Source organism: Stenella coeruleoalba (assembly GCF_951394435.1).
Source record: "Stenella coeruleoalba genome assembly, chromosome: 16".
Taxonomy (NCBI): Eukaryota; Metazoa; Chordata; class Mammalia; order Artiodactyla; family Delphinidae; genus Stenella; species Stenella coeruleoalba.
In genome coordinates, this window is record NC_137162.1 from 69624446 (window position 1) to 69652125 (window position 27680).

General features: G+C 42.2%; 2 protein-coding genes and 1 long non-coding RNA gene across 9 annotated transcripts in view; 2 read left to right on the top strand and 1 right to left on the bottom strand.

Moving 5' to 3' along the window:
* The window catches only part of LOC307175547, a 407817-nt gene extending 383646 nt beyond the window's left edge, over positions 1 to 24171 (top strand). For 6 of the 7 annotated variants that reach the window (XR_013824357.1, XR_013824358.1, XR_013824359.1 and 3 more), the window contains 3 exons: positions 5503 to 5762; positions 13490 to 13601; positions 24068 to 24171. This is a non-coding gene — a long non-coding RNA (uncharacterized lncRNA). The remainder of the gene's footprint in view (positions 1 to 5502; positions 5763 to 13489; positions 13602 to 24067) is intronic. The other variant, XR_013824361.1, reaches the window with a different exon arrangement.
* Positions 1130 to 27106, bottom strand: ZNF365 (zinc finger protein 365). Its single transcript, XM_079900725.1, has 5 exons — positions 26496 to 27106; positions 24051 to 24806; positions 11078 to 11258; positions 4790 to 4827; positions 1130 to 4060 (listed from the first exon to the last, which is right to left on the bottom strand). The coding sequence occupies exons 2-5, from the start codon at positions 24791 to 24793 to the stop codon at positions 3796 to 3798; spliced, it is 1227 nt and encodes a 408-aa protein (XP_079756851.1). The 5' UTR covers positions 24794 to 24806; positions 26496 to 27106; the 3' UTR covers positions 1130 to 3795.
* Positions 24216 to 27680, top strand: part of RTKN2 (rhotekin 2) — a 213618-nt gene continuing 210153 nt past the window's right edge. Inside the window, exon 1 of the mRNA XM_079900723.1 lies at positions 24216 to 24242. The gene's annotated coding sequence lies outside the window, so the exon portion shown is untranslated. The remainder of the gene's footprint in view (positions 24243 to 27680) is intronic.

A 27680-nucleotide genomic window follows, 5' to 3' on the forward strand; every position in this document is an offset into this window, starting at 1 on the left:
CAGGAGAGCCGGGCCTGCCTATGTGTGAGGTTCCTTGAGTGGAAAAAACTCATTTCTGGTTTGGAATAATGGCTGCAAACCCAGAGTAAATGTATCATAGGGCAGGTTGAAGATCCCTTTCTTAAATGAAAATTTCAGATTTGTGCATTTTACTGATACCAAACATGGACAAAAAAAGAAAAAGAAGAAAAAAAGAAAAAAATTCACCACCTTAATTCACCAAAAGGAATCCAATTTCTGAAGTCCGCCATCTTTTAAATATTTGAAATGTTTCCAGGGATTGTGTTTAGGTCATGCATGCATGCCATCTCTGGAATTCATTTTTCAAGGACCCAGGTTGAACAGAATTGAGATATGGGGATTTATTTATGTTTTCTAATGCCCAGAGATAATCAAGAATGCCACAGTTATTTCTCAAGAACAATATGACCTGGTGAACCCATTAACCTTTTTTTTTTTTTTTTTAAATATGGAACGCTTCACAAATTTGCGTGTCATCCTTGCACAGGGGCCATGCTAATCTTCTCTGTATCGTTCCAATTTTAGTATATGTGCTGCCGAAGCGAGCACCCCATTAACTTTAACAAGAGTAGGCATAAGAACAGACTGAGGTCACCTCCCTAACAACTCTAACAGCTTCTGAACAAATGGAATCCCATAAATTTTCCTAATTCCGTGGTTCTTAGAAGACCAATGGCTGAGTAATTGTACCAATGATATAATTCTGTTAACTATCCTGATCACTTCCTGAGCCTTGTAATGACTAGAATGTATAGCACATATAGTCTGGGATATACACTGTGAAATCTGTTCATGGTTTCTGCTAAAAGTTGATAAGTTTAAAAATACAGTGTAGGAAAATTACTTATGGTTGTGGAGGAAGATGGGAGAAAAGTGCCAAATGAGCTTTTAATGAGGACTTCTGAGTGTGAACATATGTAAAAAGAACCTTTAGATAGAAGTATTATGATAAACAAAAAAGATCTCAAGAAAATTTATAGGTACAAGATCATAGTGTTTATATGTACAATGAACAACTTATTCATGAAGAACTATTTTGTTCACTGTTAATAGACAAGCACACTTGGTTCCCTGGAAACACTTCAACTAGACAAAACATACCAACATGTTAGTCATAAATATAGCTTTATTATTATTTCATAATCTAAAAACTTTCTTTTTAAATCTGGGAACAGAATATTCCTACTTCCATACAACAAAATGACCCTGAAGAATACCGGAAAACAGTGTCTAAGTTATCTGAACTTTGCATTTAAGAATCTGTAACCTAGTTTGGGAAAAGAGAATGAAAGAAGGTTTGAAATAAAGATTTCTTCCTTACAAAGCAAATGATAAAATTAGATCCATTCTTCAGTTTAAACTTGAACATGTTTTCCCAGAAACTTTGGTGATTTCTTCAAAAAAGCAATTCTAAGGTTGACTGCCTATTAAGACACAGAAAATATTTAAAAATAAGACCCAAGTTGGACATGGCACAAGACTCAGGCCAAGGCATGTAAATGGGATATCCCTTAGCATGAGGTGGCTCCCATGTCTCAAAAGCAAATTTATGCCTCTAAGGAAGCACAGTATACATAATGCATCACCTTATGTAAGAGTCAGAATTTAGTTAGAACTTAAAAAATTTTTTTAATATAATAAACCTTAAAATCATTTCTCTTGTGTAATGTACATAGAGTAGATATGACATTATGGTGCTTTCTTAAGGTCACTGGGTACCACTGTCAAAGAGAGCTGTCATGCCCTCTAGGCATATTAAATGAAAAGTGAAAATGTAAGTTACATTAAATAAAATGGGGAAAAAATCTGGCTTCTATCACCTTTAAAAGCAAACTGTTGTCATTGCACATACACATTATGGGACAAAGAGCATGCAATACAACAAACAAGTCAAGTTTTTAGTATGTAAAAGGCTAAAGTGCAATCATGGTATAAACATCAATAATAAATAACCTTGAAGGAGATTAATTCTCCAAATAAATAATTATTATAACGTTACAGTTTTTAGTGTTAGCCTAAACAGTGATATTCACAGCAATGTATTTTCCCACTTAATAGTTGCCTATACGCCACGTGAAAAGCCCACCCCCGTGAGCCAAAAGTCAAGGTGAAGATTCAAAAATTAACATTTTCACTACGATAGGTTCAAAGCATTTGTATAAGTTACACTTTTCAATTTACTGGCATTTTAAGTAATTGCTTTGTTACCTATTTTTAATGCATTGCTAATCTGATGTTTATTGCAATAACAATCATAATTCTACTAATGTTAATTAGGTTACAGCTTTAATTTTTAAAATAAGAGAATTCAATTTACATGAAAATACATAGTTTAAAAACCACCCACCACAAACACACACCTTTTTCATGAGTATTTAAAAATAAATTATTAATATACTTGACATATATATTTTGTATGTGTTATGTGCTGTACATTTATACAAATAAATGTATATATTTGTGGACATAATTGTTCTTATTTCCAGAAGAATGTCAGCACTTGTAAACTCTGCAGGAGACCTGATGATATTGCTAATTAAAAAAAAAAAAAGTAACACGGAAATTCATTCTTGAAGAAAATTGTAAAGCAGGAGGTTCGTAACAGATGGTTCTTTATGGAAACCAAGGCCATTTTAGGGAGGCAGGGCAGGGAGGACAATCTCAGATCCTGGATCCCACATGCAATGTTTATTTCAGAAATTACTTTAGAAGGCCGTATACAGCAAATACATCAGATACTTGGTTGAAAGGTAAGAACATGTATTTTAGTCATAAAAGGGCACAGAAGCAGCAGGAGGTGGAAAAAGTTAGGCCAGCAAGGAGAAAGTCATGCCTACAGCTAACAGAGAGGATGCTGACACCCCCCGGGAAGCAGGTCTTAGGAAAGGGCTGAGTAACATCTGTGGTGTCTCCGGGATGGCTCACAATGCACTAAATGTGCAATCCACTGGCATCCAACCATTCAGACCCTGAACTGGTGATGGGTGCCGATCAAAAGTGTTTTACTATCCTCCCCAACCATAGCAGTAGAAGCAGCTATTAAGATAGAGGCTGGCAGCTTGGTCTTAGGGTGCAGAATACTCAGCCAAAGAAGAGAACAGAGGTGCATCAAAGTAAGAATAAACATGCATCCAGGGAAACAAAAACCTGAATGAAACAAACTAGAAAACAGTCTGTCGAAATGACAACTGAAGTCTGACAGAACGAGTCCTTGAAGCAGCCCAAACACTGAAATCTTGATTAATCAGAATACTCAGGGAAACAGCCTTATTTTGGAAGCTCCCAAAGTAATTGAGGGTAAGGTTAAAAACAAACAAAAATATGTTTATTTCACTACTATTAACAGGACTTTACATTCCCATTCCTTGCCTCACAACTCACAGAGCAGGGGGCACAGGTTGAGTTTTTTTCCAGTGCCTGACATCTTTTTTGGCCTTGGGCCTGAGAATTAACCACTGCACAGAACTCCAGATGTGGAAACGGCTGGAGACGGGCTAACCATCTTAGAAGTTGGAGCTTCATTTTACTAAAAGTTTGGAATAAGACTGCTTGCATTTTTAAAAAATTCTTTCTGTAATTTGCCTCTTGCTTCCAAAAGGGACTTGTAAAAAATTCTGGTTCACCGAGATTTCCGTTTGTTAAATTCTGGTTAATCCAGGTGCCTGTATGGACATGAAATGTGTTTTATGATGGCTTGTGTCTAAAAGAACATTACTGACCCCTAGAACAACATTCCCAAAGCCCAGTGGTGGTTGTCCAGAGCCATCCACCCTTTCAGATGATGTTCACAATCGCTGTTGGCTTTTTTTTGGCCATTTTGGGCCTTATGTTGCCTTTCCGGGTAAATCCTAGAGGCTCCCCTTTCTTTGCTGGTCTGCAGAGTTCTCTTGCGGACTCGGCCTGTTCGTGCATGGACTTATTAGCAGGCTGCATGCTGGCTCTGTCATCCTTGGCTTTTTTCAGGTAGCTCCTTCCCTTTGGATGGAAATGGGTCTTGAGATCAGGGTGGTTACACACAGAATGTGGGTGCCCTCGGCTTCTACAAATGGTTGGGGGCGGGGAGGGAGATGAGCAGAAAGAAAGATTTCTTTAAATCCTTAAAAGAATAAAAACTACTCATGGAACAATCACTCCTGCATGCTAAGGTGGCAATAATGCTGCCAGTAAAACAAATAATATATATTGATATTTTTCTTCCAAAAATTTCTATGGCCTTCATGAAGTGATCTCATGATACTAAATTCCCAGGGAGATATTACTAGTCTTATTTACCAGTGATAAAAACTGAGGTAGAGAAAACTTAAATGACTATCCAGGGTAATACATACAGTGGTCTATGGAGAAGATGGGACGAGAACCCTTATCTCTTGACTCTTTAAGTGACTTCTCGGGGATTCAAACATCTGTAGTACAGCTATCATAAAGTATATGATTCACAGTATAAATGTATATATATATAAATTAGTGTGCACACTACATTAATAGTGCTATAGAGATATTACGACTACACTATAGCACAATAAGAGAAAGTTATATTATACAATATTTTAAAAAGACTCCTGCATTACTATCATACTGCCGTATACTCACAGACTATTAGCAGAGTTAAAAGTCACATCCACATTTTAGAAAGTTAGGTACACAAGGAGGTAAATTTTCTCCTGAAACTCTCAAAGCCACTTATATTATAGATATCATATAAAGTGCAACAGGAACACATATTATGCAAACAATATCAAATAGCCTAAGTATAAAAAGATATACATACAGGCATTTGGATTTCCTATTTGAGGAGATATCTGTAAGCTGAAGGAAAACAAATAAGACAAAACATTACTTCACTTAAAGGCTGGATTCGGCTTTTAAAATCCTCGTTGCTTATATTTTTAAGAAACTGTATTCCCATTAAAGAAGCCGGTAACTGGTATCGGGATCACTGCCCATGGCACCATCCATCACCGCGGAGAACAAGAACGTTTCATGCTCAGCTCTGCTTACTCAGGAAGCCTCTGTGGCTCCCTGCTCTGAGATTTCCAAGAAGCCAGTATCAGCAGATCTCAAAAATTTCAAAAAGTTAAACAGCCCCTCAAGAGAACAACACTTGAAGAAACATGTTTTTAAAAACTGGAATGATGTGCCATTATTTCTTGATTGATTCAGGCTGTATTTGCAGCTAATTTACTACAGCTATGTCTGGTCACAGTGTATCAACTACGGGGAAAATTGGCATCAAATGTTTATTGCCTAAAATACATCATTTCTAAAATGAGAGCATACGAAGACCAACTCCACAAATGTCCTGAGGCCATCTATCTTTGAGGTTATTTTCCACTCTCAATAAAATATCTGCATGCACTTTTGTGGCTGGGCTCAGAATATCATTTGCAGAATAAATGATAATTATCATTTTGTGTTCCACGTGTCACCAGACACTTTATAGGCAAGTGTATTTATAGCATATTCCCAACCTCCCTCATGCAGCCTTTACTGAAAGAAGTGGTGTCACATCCGCAAGCAGACTGACGGAAGAAGAGGACAACAAAGAGAATGTGGAGAAAGGGCCATCCTGGCGCAGCGTGGCCAAGACATGCATCCCTGCTATACTCAAATCACCGGAGAAACCAAGCTCAGCATAACAGGATCTTCCTCCAGGTCTTCTGTGTGAAGCTTGAACTTTAGTCAGGAGCAAATCAGAAAGCAGCTTTCTTCAGCAGACTTCTGAGGGTCACGTGCCTAGGAAGGTAAGATGAGACTCCTGCCTTCTGCCTTGGGACACAACTGAAAGTCCGCGTTATTGCTGACCCTGTCCACGCTGGCTGGGTTTGGCATGAGAGTAGTAAACGTGAACAGAAAAAGGCACATTCCCTGCGTGAGGGTCATGAGGTCTTGCAATATACAAAGAAGGGGGAACAGATGGCTCCAGCAAACACCAGACTGGTAGTTTCCGGGAACCCCAAAGGCATCAGCATTTCTACCCTCTTTCTCCCAGTCCGCCTGCCCCCGCTCCCCATCAGCTGGGCTCCTTGAATGGGTTTTAGTGTGTATATAAACTCTAAAAACTTACAGGGTTTTCCTTCCTTTTAAATACTTTCCCACTTAAAAAAAAATTATTATTATTCAGGCATGACAAAATATGTTCAACTTTATGTATGTATGCAAGCATATAGTGTGATGATGTATTGCATATGGGTACATAATTCCCTTTGGAATTTTATGCAGAAGTTGTGTGTGTGTGTGTGCTTCTCTCACAGGGAAAAGGCCAACAGTGATCTGCTAGATTATGAGTCTTGGGGTGGAGGTGGGGCCGATATCACAGGCACCAAAGAATTTCATGTGCTCTCCTCCCTGTGAACACAAGAGGCCTCCACAGCCTCAGGCAGATGGAGATGCTCTTCCCACTTAGCCCAACTACCTACCTCCCTTTTCTCCTGGTCCAGCTACTTTGTCTTCTTTTTATTTAGGGAGAGGAGGGTATGAAGATGGGGATCAAGAGAGTCCTTGGTCAAGGTTTCAGGTTGAAAAAATATAAATAACCTTGCACTGAGAGCCAATTTAAGTACTTAAAAGACAAATATGGTGTCTCAGGTTATGACAGGTTTTGGGAAACTGGACACCTAGCCCTCCTCCAACTTCCCCTCTGTATATACTTAATTTTTGAGGCCAAAACCTTGGACTCATTTTTGACTGCTCACTTTCCCTCGCCAGCTAAATCTAATCCTTCAGCAAGGCCAGCTGGTCTTGTCAATTTTCCTCCAAGAACATATCCGATACCCTTCACCTCTCTCAACTCGGTTCTACCCAAGCTGCCATCCCCCCTCATCTGCCACAAGAGAAGAGCTTTCTAACTTGTCGCTCATTTTTGCACCCCTCCAGTCAATTCCCCACAGAGCAGCAGAGTGATTTTGCTAAAACACAGATCACCTCCTACTTAAAACCTTCCAATGGCTTCCCCGTGTGCAGTGGAACATATGCAAACTCCTTATATGACCAAGAAGCCGCTGCCTGATCTGGATCCCTCCTACCTCTCTGACTTATCACCCACCACTCAAACATGCCAAGCTTGTTCCCTCCTGAAGCAGCTGCATTTCCTATTCCTTCGCCTAGAATATTCCACTTCCAAATTCTCACAGAGCTGCGTCCTTGTTATTCAGGTCACAGTGCAAATGTTGCCTCTTCAGCAAGGCTTTTTTTGAAAGCTTTTTGCTAAAGCTAAAGTGGCCATCTCAAACATATCATCTTACTTTTTTCTTTATAGTAGGATCTTCACTATACGAAATTATCTTCATTATCTGTTTGCTTATTGTGTGCCCCTCCTCCCTGAGACCAGGGACCTCATCGATCTCGTTCACAGCAGTTTCCTCAGCACCCAGTAAGCACTGCATCCCCAGTAAATATGTTAAATGAATTACTGCTAGTCCTAATTTAGCAACCTGCAGGAAATAAATGCAATGCTTAAAATAAGATTATCCAAGCTATTTCATGACCTTCCATTTGAGCAGTTCTGTGAGTGATTTTGGCAGATGAGATATTAGGTCACTTTGTGTCTAATTCGACAGCATGTTTCTGAGCATACAGACAAATTACCTGAGTAAGCATATTACATTTTTAGAAATCAGCCAGGTGAAAAAGAACATAAATGCTCAAGAGGATTAAGGGAAAGATACATATGCCGAAACATTATTTCAGAAAAGGCACTAAACATGAGGGGGAAGGAAATTCTTCTAGAGCACAAAAGAATCTTAAAGCTAGAAGACATCTTAGAAAGAAGCAATTTAACACGTCAATCTAGAAATGTCACTACTCTCTGGAGGTGGTAATGAGAAAAAGAGGGAAGAGGAGAGAGGGAGGGAACTGGGGGCTGGAAAAGAAGGGAGATGACAAGGCCGCACTGTTTCTGTACAGCAGCCTTGTTGGAGATGGCAAGAGCCAGCCAGGCTCCTGACAGCATTCCCCACTGTTCTGGAGGAGGGAGCGGAGGTGGGGGGAGTCAGTCAGAAAGTTCTACTCCATCCTGGGGTGCACTGTGGCAAGGAGCTCTCCTGGGCGGGGCTGAGGCTCCAGAAGCCTAGGCTTCTTGGTGCCCTGCACCTTCATTCAGCTGGGCCAAACTGGTTACTAAAGATACGATTCAAAGGTTTTCCTGCTAAAAGAATCCAAGTTCTTCCATGTATCCATAGCCACAGATACCAGAGAGGCCAGACTGAGTAGTTTAATTACATCAAAGACGTGGTGAATGTATTTTATTATGATGAAACAGACTAAGTAAAAAGGTAAAATGGTCTTAGGGTTTGTAGACTGTCTCATAACGTGGTACGCTATGGTCCAAAGTAGAGTTTAGAGGACTATACATGGAAACAGGGGAAACCACATCTGCCCATACTTTCAGAAATCAAACATCTCATTCTTGGTCTTCTCAGGGCAATGTGTTCTCCCTCCAAAAGTCAGCTGACCTCACTACAGCCTGATCATGCCCTACTCACAGACAGCTCTCACTTCTAAATTCCCTGCTACAATCTTAACTGCACTTTATTTGATCTGAATTAGTCAACTCTTCCTTATGTAGATCAAATCTGAAGAAGGCAGATGATGTCAGGTTTTGGGACATAGAGAACAGAAACAAATATTTATTAATTAAATGTCCTACCGTATTTGTATGTACATGTATGTGTGTGTGTGTGTGTGTGTGTGTGTGTGTGTGTATACACATACTTATGTGTGCGTGTGTGTATATATATGTTACGTGTACACATACACACACATAATTTTATATCTATACATCTGACTAGAAGAGCTGAGATGCTGTTCAACTTTTGATTACATGATACAGCAGGATGAGAAGTAAGGACTGGCCATGTCTTTTAAAAGGTGTTCAGTTTCCAAGCTGGAAAAGTAAAGTCAGCAGAAGAAGTGAGCACAGAAATATAAATAAAGGCGAGAACTAATGGGCTTCCTTTCTTTCTCATTGCCTTCCATTATTTTCTGAGACCTTCTTAGCTCTGGGTTACTAATAATTTATACATTTCTTAGTTCTGGGTTACTAATAAGACTAAATACTGAAAATATCATGGCTACATTTTAATTTTAGAATTCCTAATCACCAAAGTCAGGTGATGATCACAGAATTTAAGAGGCCAAAAGCCCTTATACAGCATCTAGTCCAACTGCTTCATTTTATAGAAGAATGATAGGCCCAGGAAGACAAACTGTCTCATCCAGTCAGAAGCAGGGTGGGAATGATCTAGAAGCCAGGCCCTCTCACCTCACATCTGGGCTCGGTGACCTCATGCCACAACCCTCCCCTGAGAGATGGCAAGGTGGAAGAAGGAGGCAGGAAAGGGCTCAGAGTGTCCCTCCAGCCGAGACTGCACTCTTGCATTTCCCAAGGAGGTGACAGGGGAATCGAGGAGGGGAATAAACGTTCCTTCTCAGGAGACCACAGACACCCACCTGGAAAATAATAAATACGTCACGTAGCTGAAACTGCTTTGATGACAGTTACTGAAACCTCACAAGCATGACACATTTACTTCCTTCCAGTCTACTTTGTTCCTGACTGGGAAGTTCTGGCGCTTGCCCAGCTGTACGGCTCGAAGGCTGAGGGAACGTTACTACAGTAGGCACTGTGTAAGATTCTTCATTTCTTTCCTTCCTCCATGTCTCTGTTCTTTCCTGCTGTCTCTCTCCCTCCCGTCTTCCTTCTTTATCCACATGCCTTTCATTTCATTCCTTCTTCGATTATTTAATCATGTATTCTGTTAATCTTGGCTTCCAGACTGCTCAACCTAAACTTTTCAATCAACCAGTAGCAACCTTCCTAACCTTTTGGTTAGCATAAATGTTCCCTATTTTTCTTTTCCTCATATATATAGTCCATTTGGGGGTTAGTAAAAGAATCATCTTTAAATCTTCTGGGAAGGTGGTAAGCATAAATAAAATTCAATGGATAATGAAAATGTTATAAATAAACCACTTTAGGTTTTCAAAAATCCATTCTTTGGCTTTGTTGTTTATACCACCAAGGAGATTGTATAGAGGGCAAATATGGCCGTCCACCTCTGACACCTACAGCATGGTTATTTGTAAACACCCCACCCTCTGAAGAGACCAGGTAATCTTGATAAAGCCACTTATGAGGGCCTTCCCTGGTGGCGCAATGGTTAAGAATCCACCTGCCAATGCAGGGGACATGGGTTCAATCCACGTCCAGGAAGATCCCACGTGCCGTGGAGCAACTAAGCCTGTGTGTGCCACAACTGCTGAGCCCACGTGCTACAACTAGTGAAGCCCGCGCACCTAGAGCCCATGCTCTGCAACAAGAGAAGCCACCGCAACGATAAGCCCGTGCACCACAACAAAGAGTAGCCCCCGCTCGCCACAGCTAGAGAAAGCCCTCGCGCAGCACCGAAGACCCAATGCAGCCAAAAAAAAAAGCCACTTATGAGAGTCTGGACCTTCATCCATATTCAGGGTTCTCATTTGGGCTCTAGGCGTTTTTTAAGTCCCTGAAACCATATGTAAAATTGTATGCAAAAATGTATCATAGCATATCACCTGTGAATTTTTCTTAGCCTTTTTGAAAATCTACTTAAAGAATGTTTCACCAATAGAGACTACCAAATAGTGTTTTCCTTCCTATTAAAGAAAAAATGTGGTTAAATTTTGCTAACTAAGAAGCATGGAAGTTTTCAGAAGATTCCTTGAAGAGCTCCAAAACAGGATAATAACTTCCAATATACTTGACACCAAGGTAGGGACAGATGATTTCTTTGTATACTTCAAACTGTCATTCTACAATATAAAAATATTTCTACCAACTCAGCTTGGTGTGGAGCTGGAGAGTGAAGAAATGGAGACCGTGCATCCAGGATGTTGTTTACTTCCAAGTGTCTTGAACTCACCTGTATCACTTCCCTGACACAGGCATGGCCAGGGCAGTGCTTTCAAATGATGTCTAGAAAACTCCTGCAAATCATTCTCCAGTTCCCGTTTCTTGCGTCCTTGACCCCACCTGATATATCACAGCCCTCACACCTGGTGTGGGGCCTGCGTGACTCACCACGTGCTCACTGGTGTCCCGGCAGAGGCCAGCGGCCTGCTGGCTGTGATAGTACTCCAACTGCTTTTCCGCCAGTTCTACCCGGTGCAGCAGGTTCTCAATAAAGTCCTGGAGCCGAGCTTTCCCTTGAACCTCCTTCTCAGCGGCTGCTTCCAGGAAATGGTTGAATGTAACCACTTCTCTGCAAGGCAAAAACATCAGAACACAAAATGCAGAAGCGAGACAGGAATTCATTCATTCAATACATATTTACTGAGTGCCTACTATGTGTCAGGTACTGCCCTAGGCAGTATGGCCACAGCATGATAAAAGAGATAAAATTACATTTTAATTGACACATTTAGACACTACATTTTAGTAGAAGACAGTCACTATAAAATATACAAATAAACATATATGTCATATGGTGATAAGGGCTAAGGAGAAACAGGGCACGGGGACAGCAAATGATGGAGGAAGGGAAGGAGTAAGTGAAACTATAGAAAGCAAAGTCAGGACAACCTTTTGGATGGGGCAGCATTTGAACAGACACCAGGAAGCAAGGAACAGCCATGCAGATAGCTGGGAAGAGCAAGCCAGGTGCTTGGTGGGAATGTGCAGAATGGCCTGAGGTACAGCAAGGAGGCCTGCAAGGACAAAGCAGAGTGGGGAGGGGAGGACAGCCAGAGCAGGGAGCCAGGCGGGGCCTCACAGGTCAGTGTGCCAGATGTTATTATGAGATGGGAAACCACTGGCCACTTTCGAGAAAAGTTCTGACTTACATTTGAAAAGTCTGGCTATTGGGGAAGAAAAGACTACAGGGAAGGAAGTATGGAAGCAAGAGGCCACACTGAGCACCAAAGCATATAAAAGGAGTCACCATGTCCAATAGTATATATATATATATATATTTTTTTTTTTTTTTTGCATTATGCGGGCCTCTCACTGTTGTGGCCTCTCCCGTTGCAGAGCACAGGCTCCGGACGCGCAGGCTCAGCAGCCATGGCTCACGGGCCCAGCCGCTCCGCGGCATGTGGGATCTTCCTGGACCGGGGCACAAACCTGCGTCCCCTGCATTGGCAGGCGGACTCTCAACCACTGCGCCACCAGGGAAGCCCCAATAGTATATTTCTGAGCTAAGAATGAAACAGTCCAAGAACTGCCATCTTGAGGTAGATCCAAGGTCTGTTGGGGAAGCTACTTTAGCTGACATAGGAGAAGCAATGTTCAGGTTGCCCTTCCCTAAAAAGTTGAGCAAAATACCTTTACCTACATAATTCATTGCGATTCAGAGATCCAGAAAAATTTTAATAACTATATTACTATTTTATATCTTTTTATTTCTAATGCAAGTATGAAAATAATACTTTACTGAATTATAACTAAATAAGTTCTTTATAAAAAATTCAAACACATTAAAATATAATGAAGAAAATATCACCTGAAACCCCATTATCCTAAGACCACCACTGTTTACATTTTGGTAACCATCCTCACAAACATCTCTACAAATACACACACACACACACACACACACATCAGTACTACCAGGTATACAGTATCACAATTCTCTCATTTGCTTTGCCTCACTTAATAAGAAATCATGAAGATCTTTTTGGCCATCCCCTTTGTCTGTTTTGTCACACTCACTGGAGCTACTGATTTCCATAATTTCACTGCCTGTTGGATATAGTATTTCCTTTATGTGTCTTTGAACTCGCAACCGTCAGAGAGCGGTCCCTCATGTTTCTGGCCATGTTCTACTCACGCAGAACCAAGATTCTAAGGACTCTGATCATTGTTCCCCTAAACTTCATTCATTTTAGATTAAAAAATCTAAATGCTTTCTTAAATCTAACCTCATGCAGTTGTTCTAGAGAGTTCATTAAATTCACTGCCTTCTCTGAATCTTCTCAACCTCCACTTGATTTTTATTTTCTGCTAAGCTCCATAATTTCTTGAGAGTAGAACTTCAGGGATGTTCAGCTCAGGAAGTCATAGTTTCAAAGAAGGTCTTTGCAAAACAGTTGGTGGTGGCTTCCAGATCCTTTATTCTGTACAACTGGTCAAGGAGCCACTTTTACAATTAGTCATGACTTTTCTCTCATAAATATATTACCTCACACTTGGCCATACTGAAACTTTTCTGACACTTCCTACAGAGTCAAACGTCTCTGTAAAATGTTATATTATATATTTATAAAATTCTATGTTTATAAAAACAGAAAAGAGACTGGTTCTAACAATGATTCACTCCAAAAATTGCTCATCATACCAGTCCCCTTTTTTCTAGTTTCCTATCCAGATCAAACATAAACCCAGAGCCCATAATAATTCCATTATCTTTCAGGAGCTAAGAAGTAGTCACATATAGCAAATAAGAGTCCTTTTGGAAAGTTATCTTTCATCATTAAGTTTCAAGTTTATTTCCAGATGTTTCCGTATGAGCCCTGCATAGAAGATGTGCACTTTCCAAGCTGTTCAAGCCACGGACACAAGCCAGTTTTCAAGCTCTGCCGTCATTTGGCTCTGACCTGCCTCCTAGGTAAGTCACAAACCCCAACCAGCAGCAAAACAGTGGAGGGTCCATCCAGGTGCCACATCCAGCCCTGTCATGGTTCTTAGTTACAACTGAGAACGCTTGGATGGGATATCTTCACACAGCTCAAAAGCACCACCGAAAACAAAGCCCAGGAAATGGCTGCTCCTTCCTCTTTCCAATATCAAGGCTTCAGTTCATTTGGAGTCAAGTGATGTTTACTGGTGATGTTTGGTGACGTTTAGGATAACTGACTCATAAACCAGTCTCCAAATTGGTACTTACAGGGGAAACAACCAAAAACCCACAACCCTCTCGCCCACCAAAACCAAAAACATAGCAAAAAGAGCCACTATATTTTTTCAATTCATTTTGGTTTATAATATTTACTATATTTATCTCATTACAGAAATATTTCATGTTTATTATAGGAAATACAAAAAGTGACCTATGGAAGATCTAACTGAGCAGGGACTGAATCAGCTTTTTGTTCTTTGCTGTAAGACCATCACTCAGTACAATACATGACACATAATATTCAATAAATATTTGTTGTAGTCAATGTTTAAAAAGGACAAGGAAGAAACAAAAAATGACCCATAATCCTACCACCCAGAGGTAACTACTGTGAACATTCTGGTGTATTTTTTCCAGTCTTTTTTTTTCTCTGTGCATATTTACTCTTCTTGAGCTCTCAGGCTGTTACAGTTTAGAATATAAGACAGCAATATTTGACAGCTTAATCCCACAGAATTAACATCTCAAAAGCAAGAAAACAAAATCTGAATGCAATACAGCTTATGATTGTGGCTACATTTTTAAATCATGGGATGTTTTATTACCGGTTCCATATAAAAATTTTTAAAACATTAATGCCACTAGTTGATTGTGGAGTGTTATGTTGTAAAAATGAAGCATCTTTTTCTAACCTCCCTCATTCAATTATCTTGTCCCCTAAAGCTAAGAAGTTAATACCCTTTTTTCCAAACAACCTGGCACCAATGCTAACCTAGGTTCAGCTTATGGATGTTTCACATCAACTAAGAAAAAAAAAAAAAAAAAGACATTTAAAACAGTGATGATTTCATTTTAAAAGAGAAGTTACACGAGACAAGGGCTGGAGAAGTTCATACTGAGATTGTGTTTGGGTATCCGTATTAGGTAAAAACAGGAACAGAAACTAGTGATTAATTGTGGAATAGCACATGTACACAACTTCAAATCCCCCTCTCACATCCTGTTCAGTCTGGATTAACAATATCCAGAAACACGTCTTATTTTCCCAAGGAATCTTGTGAATTTCCTGAATGAAAAAGACAGAGATTTAACTACTTTATATTTGTACTTTCTTTAATCATTATACTCCAAACAGTAAAATATCCATTCAAAGTGCAAGACAGACCAATGGATTTCAATGGAGGGGAGAAGGGAGTGTTCGTTCACTGATGTGGTTTCAGATTCCACATTGCAGTTAACCTTTGAGAAGCTACCAACTGTCAAGCTCTGGCATAATATCAAAGCAGAATATCCACTATTCTCTCAAAAGGCTGTTAACATACCTCTCCATTTTCCTACTACATATCTGTGTGAGACTGGATTTCCTTCATCTACTTCAACCAAAACAACAAATTTGCAACACATTGAAGGCAGAACTAAGTTTCAGCTGCCTCCTATTAAATAAGCCAGGCATTAAAAGTATTCGCAAAACTTTGAAAACAATACCACTCTTTTCACTAAATTGTTTTTGGGAAAATTATTCTTTTTCACAAAAATATGTTAACAAGTAATGGATTGAATATCATTATTTTTATATGCATTAGTGTTTTTACTTTCTAAATTTTAATTTTTAATACAGTAAATATTGATAGATAAAACCCACACAGAGAAAAGCTTCTTGGGGTCCTCAGATTTTTTTAAGAGCGTAAGGGGAAGCGAGGCCAAAAAGTTTGAGAACTGCTGCCATGCCGTGTACAGGGTGATCCTAAACCTCAGAGCTCTGGTAAGGGTGGACGACGTGGGCTAGAACTCTAGTACGATGCAGCCACAATCCATACATTTATTTACTCCATTATTCAGGAACTCAACAAACATCTACTGAATGCTACAAGGTACTGGGCTTAGTGCGAGGGCATTCACGAACCGGTGGCTGTCCTCATGAAGCTTACTGTCTAACCAGGGGTCAGCCAACTTTTTCTGTAAAGGGCCAGAGAGTAAATAGTTTAGGCTCTGCAGTCCATACGGTCTCTGTTGCAACTACTCAAGTCTGCCTAGCACAAAAGAGCCACAGAGGCTGTGTAACAATAAAACTTAACTTATGGACACTGAAATTTGAATTTCATATAATTTTCATATATCATGAATTATTATTTCTCTTTTGAATTTTTTTCAAGCATTTAGAAATATAAAAACTATTCTTAGCGCGGGGCTCCACAAAAACAGGTGGCAGGCTGGATCCGGCTGTCTTGCACAGACCCCTCACATAGTGGGGGAAGCAGACATTAAAAGAAACAAATACTGAAATAAATACAAAATTACAAAGCTGGGCTGAATGTGACTAAGAAAAAGAATAACACATGCTATCAGACAGCAGAGTAAAAGACCTGTGTGGTTTTATTTTAAGTTCTCAACCCTAACTCAGAATACAGTGTAAAGCTGGAAGGCCAGATGAGAAGATAAGGGCAAACGTGAAATTCAGTCCAGGTATGGGTGCAGACCAGCTCTGGGGAAATTAACTGATTCTAGGCTGCTTCCAGCCCTATCTTTGACTTCTTATTTATTTTTTTTAAAAAGGTTAAAAATGACTGAAATTCAGGTTTTAAGCTTCGATGGAAAATATGCTTATTTAAAGCAATATCTGATACTAAAGAAAAAGATACCAGAATACCACTATAGTATAAGAAACTGGCCTGAAGTTCGTTATCATGCTGAATGATTTGCAGACCTAGAAATCTTTCAGTATCCTGAGATTCACAGGCATTCAGAAACAAACACAGTAGAAGGAAGCACTGAGTGAAAAAGCCCCTTCAGTACAATCAAAGTTTTATTGAGAAAAAAATATTTGTTCACTCATGCACTCATTTATTTACAGGATGGTTATAAAGGTCTAAAACATAGATAATATTTTATTTTTTACAGATTGAACCCCTTCAATTCCTTCTTCTGAAGTGGGTTAAAGATGGGTTAATTTCAAAAAAAAATCGAAGATATACTATCATGTGAACAACACACTCTAGAAGCAGGTGTAGAGATAGAGGGAAATGCACGTTAACGCACCGTGGTGTTCATTGCGATTTTACATTGGCATTGAACTATGCATTGCTTTTGTTTATTTGTTTGTTTTAAATATTTACTTATTTATTTTGGCTGCGAAGGGTTTTATTTGCGGCATGCTGGATCTTCGTTGCAGCATGTGGGATCTTTAGTTGCGTCATGTGGACTTCTTAGTTGTGGCATGCAGACTCCCAGTTGCGGCATGTAGGATCTAGTTCCCCGACCAGGGATGGAACCCGGGCCCCCTGCATTGGCAGCACGGAGTCCTACCCACTGGACCACTACACCAGGGAAGTCCCAAACTATGCATTGTTAATGAGGGACGACACACTGATCATATCACTCACTGTAATCTACTATCCACAAACCATTTATCATGTCTATCTCCCTACGTTTCCACCTTTCATGGACATCCTTTAGCCTTACAATCCCCTTGGGTCTCATCACTGCACATCACCTCCTTTCTGCTCCAGCATCAGTGAACTCCACTCAGCCTACAAGCCAGATGCTTTCTTCTGCAGATGCTGTTCCCTCCCCCAGGGTCCCTTCCCAAGCCCCCACTCTAATGATCCCTCTAACCTGAGGGCTCCACTCGCCTAAATGTGGGCTGGGTGACCTGCTGTATTCTCCCGCAGACCATGCAGCCTATCACAGCACACACTGCAGGGACTCGTCGTGCCACTGACGCCGTCAATCACAAAATCAGCGAGTTCAGGGCCCTGGCCTGCTCCTACACTGTGATTCCCACAGCACCTAATGTTGAGCCCAGCACACAACAGAGACTCCACAAATTTCTGCTGAATGCATGAGATGTCTAACTACATCTCTAGACAAAAATCTTTAGCTGACTAAAAGATACTTAGGTTTCCTTGTCTCTTTTTCCAGACAAGTATTGGGGCATAAAACCAGTAAGTAACCTACAACACAGGTACCTGCTTCAGAAATGAAGGTGGGATCTAAAATTGATGCCTCTCTTCTGTTCTTTTTTTTTTTTTAAACATCCAGCGCTTTTTTTTTTTTTTTTTAGATGTTGGGAGTAGGAGTCTTAGTAATTTATTTATTTTTGCTGTGTTGGGTCTTCGTTTCAGTGCGAGGGCTTTCTCTAGTTGTGGCAAGCAGGGGCCACTCTTCATCGCGGCACACGGGCCTCTCACTATCGCAGCCTCTCTTGTTGCAGAGCACAAGCTCCAGGCGCGCACGCTCAGTAGTTGTGGCTCACGGGTCTAGTTGCTCCGCGGCATATGGGATCTTCCCAGACCAGGGCTCGAACCCATGTCCCCTGCATTAGGCAGGCAGATTCTCAACCACTGCGCCACCAGGGAAGCCCTCTCTCTCCTGTTCTTAAACAACACCTTTAACAGCTTCTTATCCCAAGGGCAAAGTTCTACCAAGTTATTTAAATTTCATTTTGCATTACTGATTTATGAACCTCTTCAGAGGTATATGAAACAGTAAAAATACCCCTGGCTAAAAATAGCCTAGCTACTGATCACAGAACACCTCAGACCGACTGTAATGTCAGCCACAAGGCAAATCATAAAGCTGGAGCCAATCACCTCCGAGCACTGGAAGCCAGGCTGCACACTCAGAGCTCGGGGTCAGCTCCTGTATCCCTGGCGGGGCCCACAGGGTGGAACCCACACCTGCCCCACATCGGGAGCCATGTCACATTTCTACTCTTGTCAGCCCTTTGCCTCATCTCTCCTTTTTAAGTTCCTGGAACACACCAAAAAGTGTAATATATGGTTCTAATTAAGAACTTAAAAAATAACTCTAAGGATGAAAGTCAAATTATTCTTATAAATAGATCAAAACCACATTCTAAGCCCCTCAGTCCAGACAGAAAGGGTAGTTTGGGGAGGGAGGGACAGACATGAGAGAGACAAATAGAAATTTTTTGGGGGGGGGTCTCCAAATTTTACCAGATGCCATCTCTAAGAGGGAATATTTGACATCCAGTTTTTCCTACATTGGTTCGTAAGTCTGCATGGAACACAGCCTGGATAGAGAGGCCCCATTTACATAAATGCAGTAAAATGTGGAGCAAACAGATACCTCCCTGTCCCACTGAACTCTACATCTGACATGATTTTTCTCGGCCTGCTTCCTAGCTATGGATTGACTGTCTGGAGACCACGCTGTCCACGCACTGCTTTAGCTGATCAAAACTGGGAAAGACGTAATTAAGTGGCAAGAGGGTTTAGTTGTGCAAAGCAAGTTACCAAGTCAAACTTGTCCTTCAAAGGACAGCATTCTACGGCCAGCTTTGGATAGAAACCTAAATGGACATTCCTGGTTCAAGCCACCCCTCGATGTCTCTTTTAACATACCCCTAATGATGTTTAATGTCTAATTTATCTGCTTGTCTACTCCTGTCATGAAAGCAGGAACTGGACTCATTTGGTTATCACTGTATGACCAGAACCTAGAATAGTACCTGGCACTCAGCAAGCACTCAGTAAAGATTTGTCTTCTGGCTGACACCAGGCTGGGAACAAGTCAAATGATGAAGGAAGAAGGGAGAGATTCTATCTGTCATAGCTCGCAAGGGAGCAGGATGGAAATTAGAGATGGAATTACAAAGAGGTCCCTCACTGCCATCAAAGGCTGGTAGTGGCACGTACTCTACCCTGACAGGGAACAGACATCCAGAGGATCAAGTTAAAAGCCGTTGTTGGAAGTTATAAGTCCTGGGTTGGTGTTCCAGAAGCTTAATATCAACTATACTGATGACGCCACCATTTCCCCATTTCCCAACACCTTTGATGCCACCTGACATTTTCTTTAATCTCATCAGAAAAATAAATGATGTCACCATGGCAGCCCTCTCAACACAGCAGAGAAGCAAGCCATTCCAAAATGGGCCAGATTTGGTATTACCTAAGTCTTGATGCTCTGGGCAGATGGCGTATTTTCAAAAGTCTGGCTGAAGCACAGTGAATTAATGGAAAAAGCACTCAGCAGAGAGATAGGGAACTTGGGTTCCTGTTTCAGCTTTGCTACTAAATTTTTGTCCTTGTCATTCTACTGTTCTGGGCTTTATTTTCCAAATCTGTAAAATGAAGGTGGGTACCTTCCAGAACTAAAATTACACGTCCCCTCAGGGTTCGTTTACAACAGTCACCTCTCTGATGTCCTTCAATGTCACTGTCCTCCAGCTACCAATGCAAATCCCACCTTTCCTCCTCACTCCTTCAGTTTGGCCTCACCACGTGGGGAAAATGCGTTCTCTAATGTTCACCAACTTGAAACTGTGGCTTGTATGTAAGCACTTTTTCAAACTACCCTGAGTTTGAACATGGGTATGTTTTATTCTTCCTATGTAGCATGTAAGTTCCTTAGGGAAAAAGACCAAGAATTTCATGTCCCCCAAACACACCTAGCACAGTGCTGGGCACATCACAGGTGCTCAGTCAGGGCCTTCCAACCTTACCAACAGATGAGTGTGCAAGTAAATTTAGGATTACTGCTATTACACTGATGTTCTCCAAAGCCCAGGTCACCAGCTCAGCCAGGAATCAGCTACAATCTGTCCTTTCTTGTTAAGGGACACCTTACTGCAAGGTTGGCTAGGACTGATTTACCTGATCATGGGCAGTGCTACCCTGCAAGCTCTGAATACTCCTGAACAAGTAAATACAAGTACCTGTTTCCATAGGACTTTTAAAGTTGCACAAACTTTGTGAAGACAATGAGCAGTTTCTTTCTTGGATTTGCACTCCAAAAACATACAGATACCTCTCTGTGGAGGTACAATGAGACTCAGGACAAAAGTACAAAACACTGCCAGTTCAAACAGCCTCCTCTGTTACAGAGCATATATATGACTTCTGTAATCCGAGTTGATTCAGCCTATAGATGGCCTCAAGGCAGAATCAGCCCTCAAGTCTTTTTTTTTTTTTTCAGTATGAAAGAAAGAATTTTAAAGTTATGGGGGAAATCCATAAGCAAGAGAGCCTCATGTGAATGTCAAATACTAGGTGTTTGCTTTTTTTTAAACCAAAGCTACTATCTGTGTCTTAAAGGGTCCCCAGAGTTTAAGTCAATTTCAAATGGGACTGTAACAACCTACTTCTTCTCACAAATGGGCCTTGAGAGCTCGTTTGGAGGGGTTTAACAGGAGAGCACAACTCCTGGTATGTTCGTTGGCCAAGCAGGTCTTCTGTATATGAAAGGCCATCTCTTTGGTGGAAGGCTTAGCACTGTGAGGGAGTGGTGGAAGGAAGGAGCGTGGCCCAGCCAGGCAGATGTAGTCAAATCACCCTGGTTTCAGTAGTGTGACAGATGGGCAGCTGGCTTGCTCTGCTCCCCATTTTGGGGTGGGGGATTTAGACACTGTAGCCACTGAGGCTGTTGGCCACAGTTGCTCTCTCAGACCAAGAGCTCCACTGTCCTTCCTGGAAAGAAGACTCTTTCAGTTCTATTTTATGTACAGAAAGAGTGATTATTTGAGGCTTGAATACAGAAATTAATGGCACAGGCCAAATGAAGTCTTAACAAAATGAAGACTTTGTTTATTTTATGTTTAAAAGTTTAAGGCAGTTTCACTGAATTTTCATTTAAGGTGTTTTTTTAAATGTCATTGCTTTTTTTCCCCTGGTAGTTCAAAAATGTCATACTAAAAATCAACTCATAATGTACCCTCAGGTATACACCTAAAAACATGAATGAAGATATATGTACAAGGACGTTAACTGAGACATTATTTTTAACATCAGGAAAAATGGAACAAAACCATGTATTCATCAGTAACAAACTGATTAGAATAGTATGTGTCATGATTCCACTTGGGAAAACACAGTAACTCTGTATGTGCATAAAAAGTACGTATGATTGTATGGACACAGGAAAGGTCTAGAAGGACAGTCACTGAACTAAACAGTGGCTGTCTCCAGAGGATGGGGTGCGGGATGTTTGGTGAGGAGGGAGGACTTGTAACACATACAATTTTACCCCATTAAATTTTTTTTTTTTACAAGTATATTTAATTTTTTAACTGGTCCTCAGGTAACAGCACTGGATTAACCATATATAACATATTATCACTATGGATTCATGCATGGCCCACTTTTACTAAAGTTAGTTAACCAGTTATTTTTAATAATAAAGCACCCTTTGGGCTTACCTCGTGGTGCAGTGGTTGAGAGTCCGCCTGCCAAAGCAGGGGACACGGGTTCGTGCCCCGGTCCGGGAAGATCCCACACGCCATGGAGCGGCTGGGCCCATGAGCCATGGCCGCTGGGCCTGCGCATCCGGAGCCTGTGCTCCGCAACGGGAGAGGCCACAACAGTGAGAGGCCCGCGTACCGCAAAAAAAAAAAAATAATAATAATAACAAAGCACCCTTGAACACACCACCCAAAATAAAAGGTAGATCCTTGACAATAACCTACATCTAACCATATGCTCCTCCCTACCGTCACATTGTTCTCCCATACTCCAGGCAGCCGCCACCACCCCAAATCCCATGTCCATTATTACCTGTGTACTTAATAAATAAAACATGACAAACAAGTAAATGCACACAATTAATTTGGTTGCCTTTTAAATTCAGTGCTCGTCAATCACACAGAAATATCACTAATTTAATTCTAGGCTTTTCTCTGCACATAGAGCAACCCCATGTGCCATTTTTTCAGTGGTGCAGTGTTAGTCACCCTGGGTGCTACAGCAGGTCAAGGCACTAGCTTCCCACCAGGGAACATCAAGAACCAAGAGAGAAACATTTTTCAATGGAGATCATCTCCCTAGGAGCAGAGTATCAATAAATCAATGGCTGATTCAAATCCGTCCTCACTACATGATTTTAAAATCATCTAGTTGAGCAGAGCAGGCTTTCCCTCTAGGTAGGCAGTAAGCATTTAGTAATAGCAAGTGATGATCTCTTTAATATATAGAGTTTCTCAGCCTCTTACCAAGTAGAGAAGCTTTAATTTACTACATTTTAAGAGAGAACACAAAATAGAAGAGTGCCACAGGGCAAAGAAAGCATGAAATTAAGACAATCTGTATAATAGAACTCAACTTATTTGAAAACCTGCCTTTTAGGCTGTTTCAGTCAATCAATTTTTACATCCTTTGGTTCTGTGAATTCTGAGCCTCCATTTAAAATTAAATCCAGGGCTTCCCTGGTGGCGCAGTGGTTGAGAGTCCGCCTGCCGATGCAGGGGACACGGGTTCGTGCCCCGGCCCGGGGAAGATCCCACATGCCGCGGAGCGGCTGGGCCCGTGAGCCATGGCCGCTGAGCCTGCGCGTCCGGAGCCTGTGCTCCCAACGGGAGGGGCTACAACAGTGAGAGGCCCGCGTACCGCCAAAAAAAAAAAAAAAGAAAAAAGAAAATTAAATCCAACATTAAGCATTTGGGAAATAACACTGCATTGTTACATATACTTTTCTAGTTTGGGTTGAATCCATACTCTGATAAGGAAATGCTTTTCCAAGTGTGATAATTTTTAAAGTAATAGCTTCTCTGATCACCTATAACTTGTAAAAACCCGTGTGAACTCTTTGCAAGCAGGCATGACTTAGTCTAGTATTTTACAAAAAGAAAATTCTCAAACTTAAATCAGAAGAGTATGGAAATCTCAGAAGCTTCCTCTGGGTATCCTAATGTCTGCTTCTTCAAAATAAAAATTATAATTAACAGATTCTCTGCTATTGACATGTAATTAATATGGACAGGTAATCCAACATGGCAAAGAAGCCAAAATTATTTATATTTAGAGTATACTTGAACAAGACAGCCTCTCATGTTCTTGATTTTATTGCCTGGAGACGGTCAGTGAGACGGAAAGGGTCCCCTAGTACTCCCTTTCTGCCTTCCCTCTCAGCTCCCTCCCACCCCCCCTCCCCACCCCACCCACGACCACGGCCAGGAAAGGGTCCCATGAACAGACTGCACTACTCCTCTCTCTAAAAAAATTATTTGTAGTGGTTTACAGTTTCCAAAGTGAGAAGGAATTCGATATTTCGACTTTCATGTTGCTGAGCTGGAGACCACAGTGGAGAAGGTAAATAGTATTAAAAGCCTTATGCCTCCTACATTCAACTATATCAATGGGAGATGTAGCCAAGGTACCTGCAAGTGATTAAAACCAAACCTTGCTTAACATTCGAGTGTAACTTGTGAGGGGGTGGGAAGGGCCTAAAGCAACGGGGTTAGCATCCTGTTTCAACGCCACTTACTCTTCTTTCCTGAGAAGCTCCTCTTCGGATTCCATCAGGCGTTGCCTCAGCGCTGCGATCATCTCCACGGCCACATCCACCTGTCTATTCAGGGCCCGCTCTCGTCTCTGCACTTCCTGCTTTTTCTGAGTCAGCTGCACAAAAGCTGCCCGAACTTCCAACAGTTCAGCCGTTTTCTGGGCCAGCTCTTTGGTGAGTTTATCGATTCTCTTCTCAATGGTCCTGTCCACAGCCTCGACCATCCGATTGAATTTTTCTCTGACATGTGCCTCGAAAGCTGCTTTGGTGTCTGAGGTGGGAAGGCCAGGACTCGACCTCGGGCCATCCAGCGAGTCTGCACGTAGGTCTACCGTAGTGTAGGTCTGCACATAGGACACAGGCCTCTCTGCCACCACCTCAAATGGCTTCCTGTCCTTGCCGTGTTCATGCGAAATGCTACACAAGTTAACATAGCTCGGTTTCTGCTTCACTATGTTGCCACAGCTCTGCAATTTTCCCTGTTTCAGGGGTTCTGAGGAACTGACTAGGTCTGTGTCTTTGAGGGACGGAAAGAGGCTGCATTTTGTCAAGAGGGTTCTTTCCTGGTAGCTGTGACTGAATTCCAGATGGGCCCTCAATGAGGACAGGCTTCTAAATCTGGTATGGTCCCCACACCTCGGGCAGCGGAATGGCAGGCACACAGCGACATTCTCAAAGGACTCCTGCCAGGGGTATCTGCTTTCCTCAAAAGCCTTCTGTTGCATTACTCTCAAGGTCCTGGGCAGGGGAGAATAAAACAGGTAATTGGCACGTCTGTTTAAAAAATGCTACTGAAATGATTGTTGCTGATCATCTCCATGAGGACAGAGGCTTTTAAATTCCAAATTACTTTTGCATTTAATATCTTATTACTAAAATTAAAAACCTACAATCCATGGGCCAAATCCAGCCACATTCCACTCATTTGCATATTGTCTACTGCTGCTTTTCCACTAAACGATAGAGGTGAGTAGTTGAGACAGAGGCTCTACAGCAGGCTAAGTCAAAACTACTTACTACTTGGCCTTTATAGACAAATTTTGCCAAACTCTGCTTAGGATAAAAAAGGTGGGTAACATTCCCTTTCCACAGATGAGAAGACTGGAGCAAGGAGGTAAAGTAATTAATCCAAGGTCAAATGGACAGTGTCAGATTCCGCCGTGGAATTCAAGTTTCCTGCCCTCCTGAATTTAGTACAGTAACTGCAAAAAAGTGTCCTATTTTACTGATGACACTGATAAGCATGAATACAAAAAAAAAATGAGAAAAACTCACATGAATTGCCAAAACAGGTCCTAAGACAGCAAGCTCAGCAGTCTTTCCTCAAGTATAGGAAAGGTTATCACTCAAACTAGGTGCAGCGGCATTAAGCACACAATCAGCTGCAAACTTTTCAACCTGAGATTTTTGCCCTTAATTTTGTTTTTAAATTATTGCCATGATGATTTAACTCAAAGTGTTATCATAATAATGATGCCCCCCCAATACTCCAGATTTACTGAAATCTGGAAACCCGATATGTCAAATACTGTTGGACGTTAAGTGGGGCCACAGACAAGATTTTATTAAAACAGAGTGTCCTGGTTGGATTTGTCCTGTCTGTTTTAACACGAAAACCTCTAGGATGGCAAAAGTTTGAACCAGGTGGGTATCAGCATAACTCTTTTAATAACGGGAAGTTCTTATTTCCTTGCAGACATTTATTATCTTAGCCCTAGCAACAGATGACTGCTAGCAACCCGATTCCACAAGCAGCGCCTATCTATTCCCTCCAGGAAGGGTTTCTTCTTAAATGTAACAAGCGCTGGGCCCCAAACAGAGGTCTAGACTGAGAAGTGTTGTTCCTAGGCCCCTCAGCCTCTTCAGAAGTAGAGGCGCCAACGGTCCCCACACAGCTAGGCAAAGCTTCCAGGTTAATAAGCCTCTGGCCCCCAAAGAGGGGACCCTCTTCCTGTGCTACACCGGGCTGTTGGACCACGGGTTTTCTGGAGATAGGATGCCAACGCTGGCCGGAAACTCAGGCCAGAGGTGAAGAAGGGGAACTCGGGATTCTAGGGAGCAAGGGGAAGGGGTGGAATCCCTGCATGGGGAAATGGGTAATCACGCACTCCGGGAGTACGCAAGGTTTCAATGACCCAGAGGAAGCTCCAGTTCACAGGGTGGGCGGACAAGCCCTAATTTCCTCTGCCTACGCAGGGCAAGCTGGAAATGACTGTGCCTCGGGGGTCCCGGCTCTCCCCGCCCCTGCCCCGCAGCGTGCCAGCCCGTCGGTGCCAGAGTGGATACATGCGCACACGAGTTCCCGCAGGCGGGGGCCGAGAAGCCCAACTCCCCGCCGTGGTACGGGGACGGGACCTACTGCCTAGCCCGGACGGCCCCCTCTGCCGCGCCCCCTGGGCCGGGCCGCGGGCGCAGATGCCCACTTACCCGACTTGTTGCTGCCCCTGCAGCTGCTGCTGCCGCTGCCGCCGCGACGCTTCTACTGCTGCGGGTGCGAAGCGGTTTTCAGCAGAGCCGTAAATCAGGCTGAGCTGGTCCGCTCCCACCCCCCGCGCACCCCCGCTCCGGGACGAGCGGCGTCCAGGGCGGAGCGTGGCGCGGGCCAGCGGGGGCGGCGTGCGCGGTCGCCGGGGACCCGCGCGCTGAGAGAGCTTATGCCCTGGGGGTCCCGGACTGCCGTGGTCTCGCAGGGGACACCCCTGCTGTGCTCAGCTGCCGAGAGCACCGTCCGCCCTCCCCCAGCCGTGGAGCGGGATCCGGCTCAGGATTCCACTGACATCACCGGGAGCGGTGCTGGGATCGCTCCCCTGGAGAGGAAGGAGGAAAGCGTGCCAGCCTCGGAAGCGCTGCGCTTTCCGCAGGCCCTGGCAGGGTTTTTTCGCACTTTACAGTTATTGGGGAGCGGAAGAGTGTGCATCAGGATGAAGCACGGCTGGGCATCTTCTTTGAAAATCTGCCAGCAGGAAGATCCGGGTGTATATGTTAGGACCTCTTCATCCTAACATCCCCAAATAACTAACCTAGAGAGTCTACCCTAACCTTCCTGGCGAGTGTCCTCCTGCTAAGTTAACTGGCAGAACTAAATCTAGAAAAGTACAGGGTTGTGAATAAAGAAACGAGACCCGCACCATTCGCACCCCCATCTCTGAGGGGCACCCTCCCCCCCAGCAAAAGTGAAGATTTATCACCCCAAAGGGAGGTTTCTTTCCTTCTAAAGGACACTGATGACTCAGCTTTTTTTTTTTTTAAACCTCTTGGAATATTCCTAGTCTAACTGTTGAAATATGAAACCAGAATAACAGTTACCATTGGGTTTTCTTGTCAAAAGGAGAGGTTTTGTTCATCTGCGGACACTTGCTCTAATGAATCTTCTTAACTCCATAGGGTGTCTCTCTTCTCAGAACTTACTCATTTCAACCTTGATTTTATTTTAACTGTAAATATCTCAGTAATTGTCTTACTTTGTTTGTTTGTTTTTTGGGTTTTTTTGTTTTGCAAATGAATCATCACATCAGTGTAATTAAGAGTCCAAACTCTGGAGTTAGGCTTGATTCAAATCCTAGTTCTAGAATTGAAATGTATTTTACAATATATTAAATATGGTAATTACAT

Bases quoted from the DNA above. Each gene is read 5' to 3' on its own strand.
- ZNF365 (XM_079900725.1), bottom strand. From the start codon at position 24,793: ATGCAACAGAAGGCTTTTGAGGAAAGCAGATACCCCTGGCAGGAGTCC. The intron at 4,828-11,077 runs GTGAGTCACGCA...GTTTTCCTTCAG, and splicing joins GGGACACCAGTGAGCACGTG to CTTACAGATATCTCCTCAAA. The intron at 4,061-4,789 runs GTATGTATATCT...AACCATTTGTAG, and splicing joins AATAGGAAATCCAAATGCCT to AAGCCGAGGGCACCCACATT.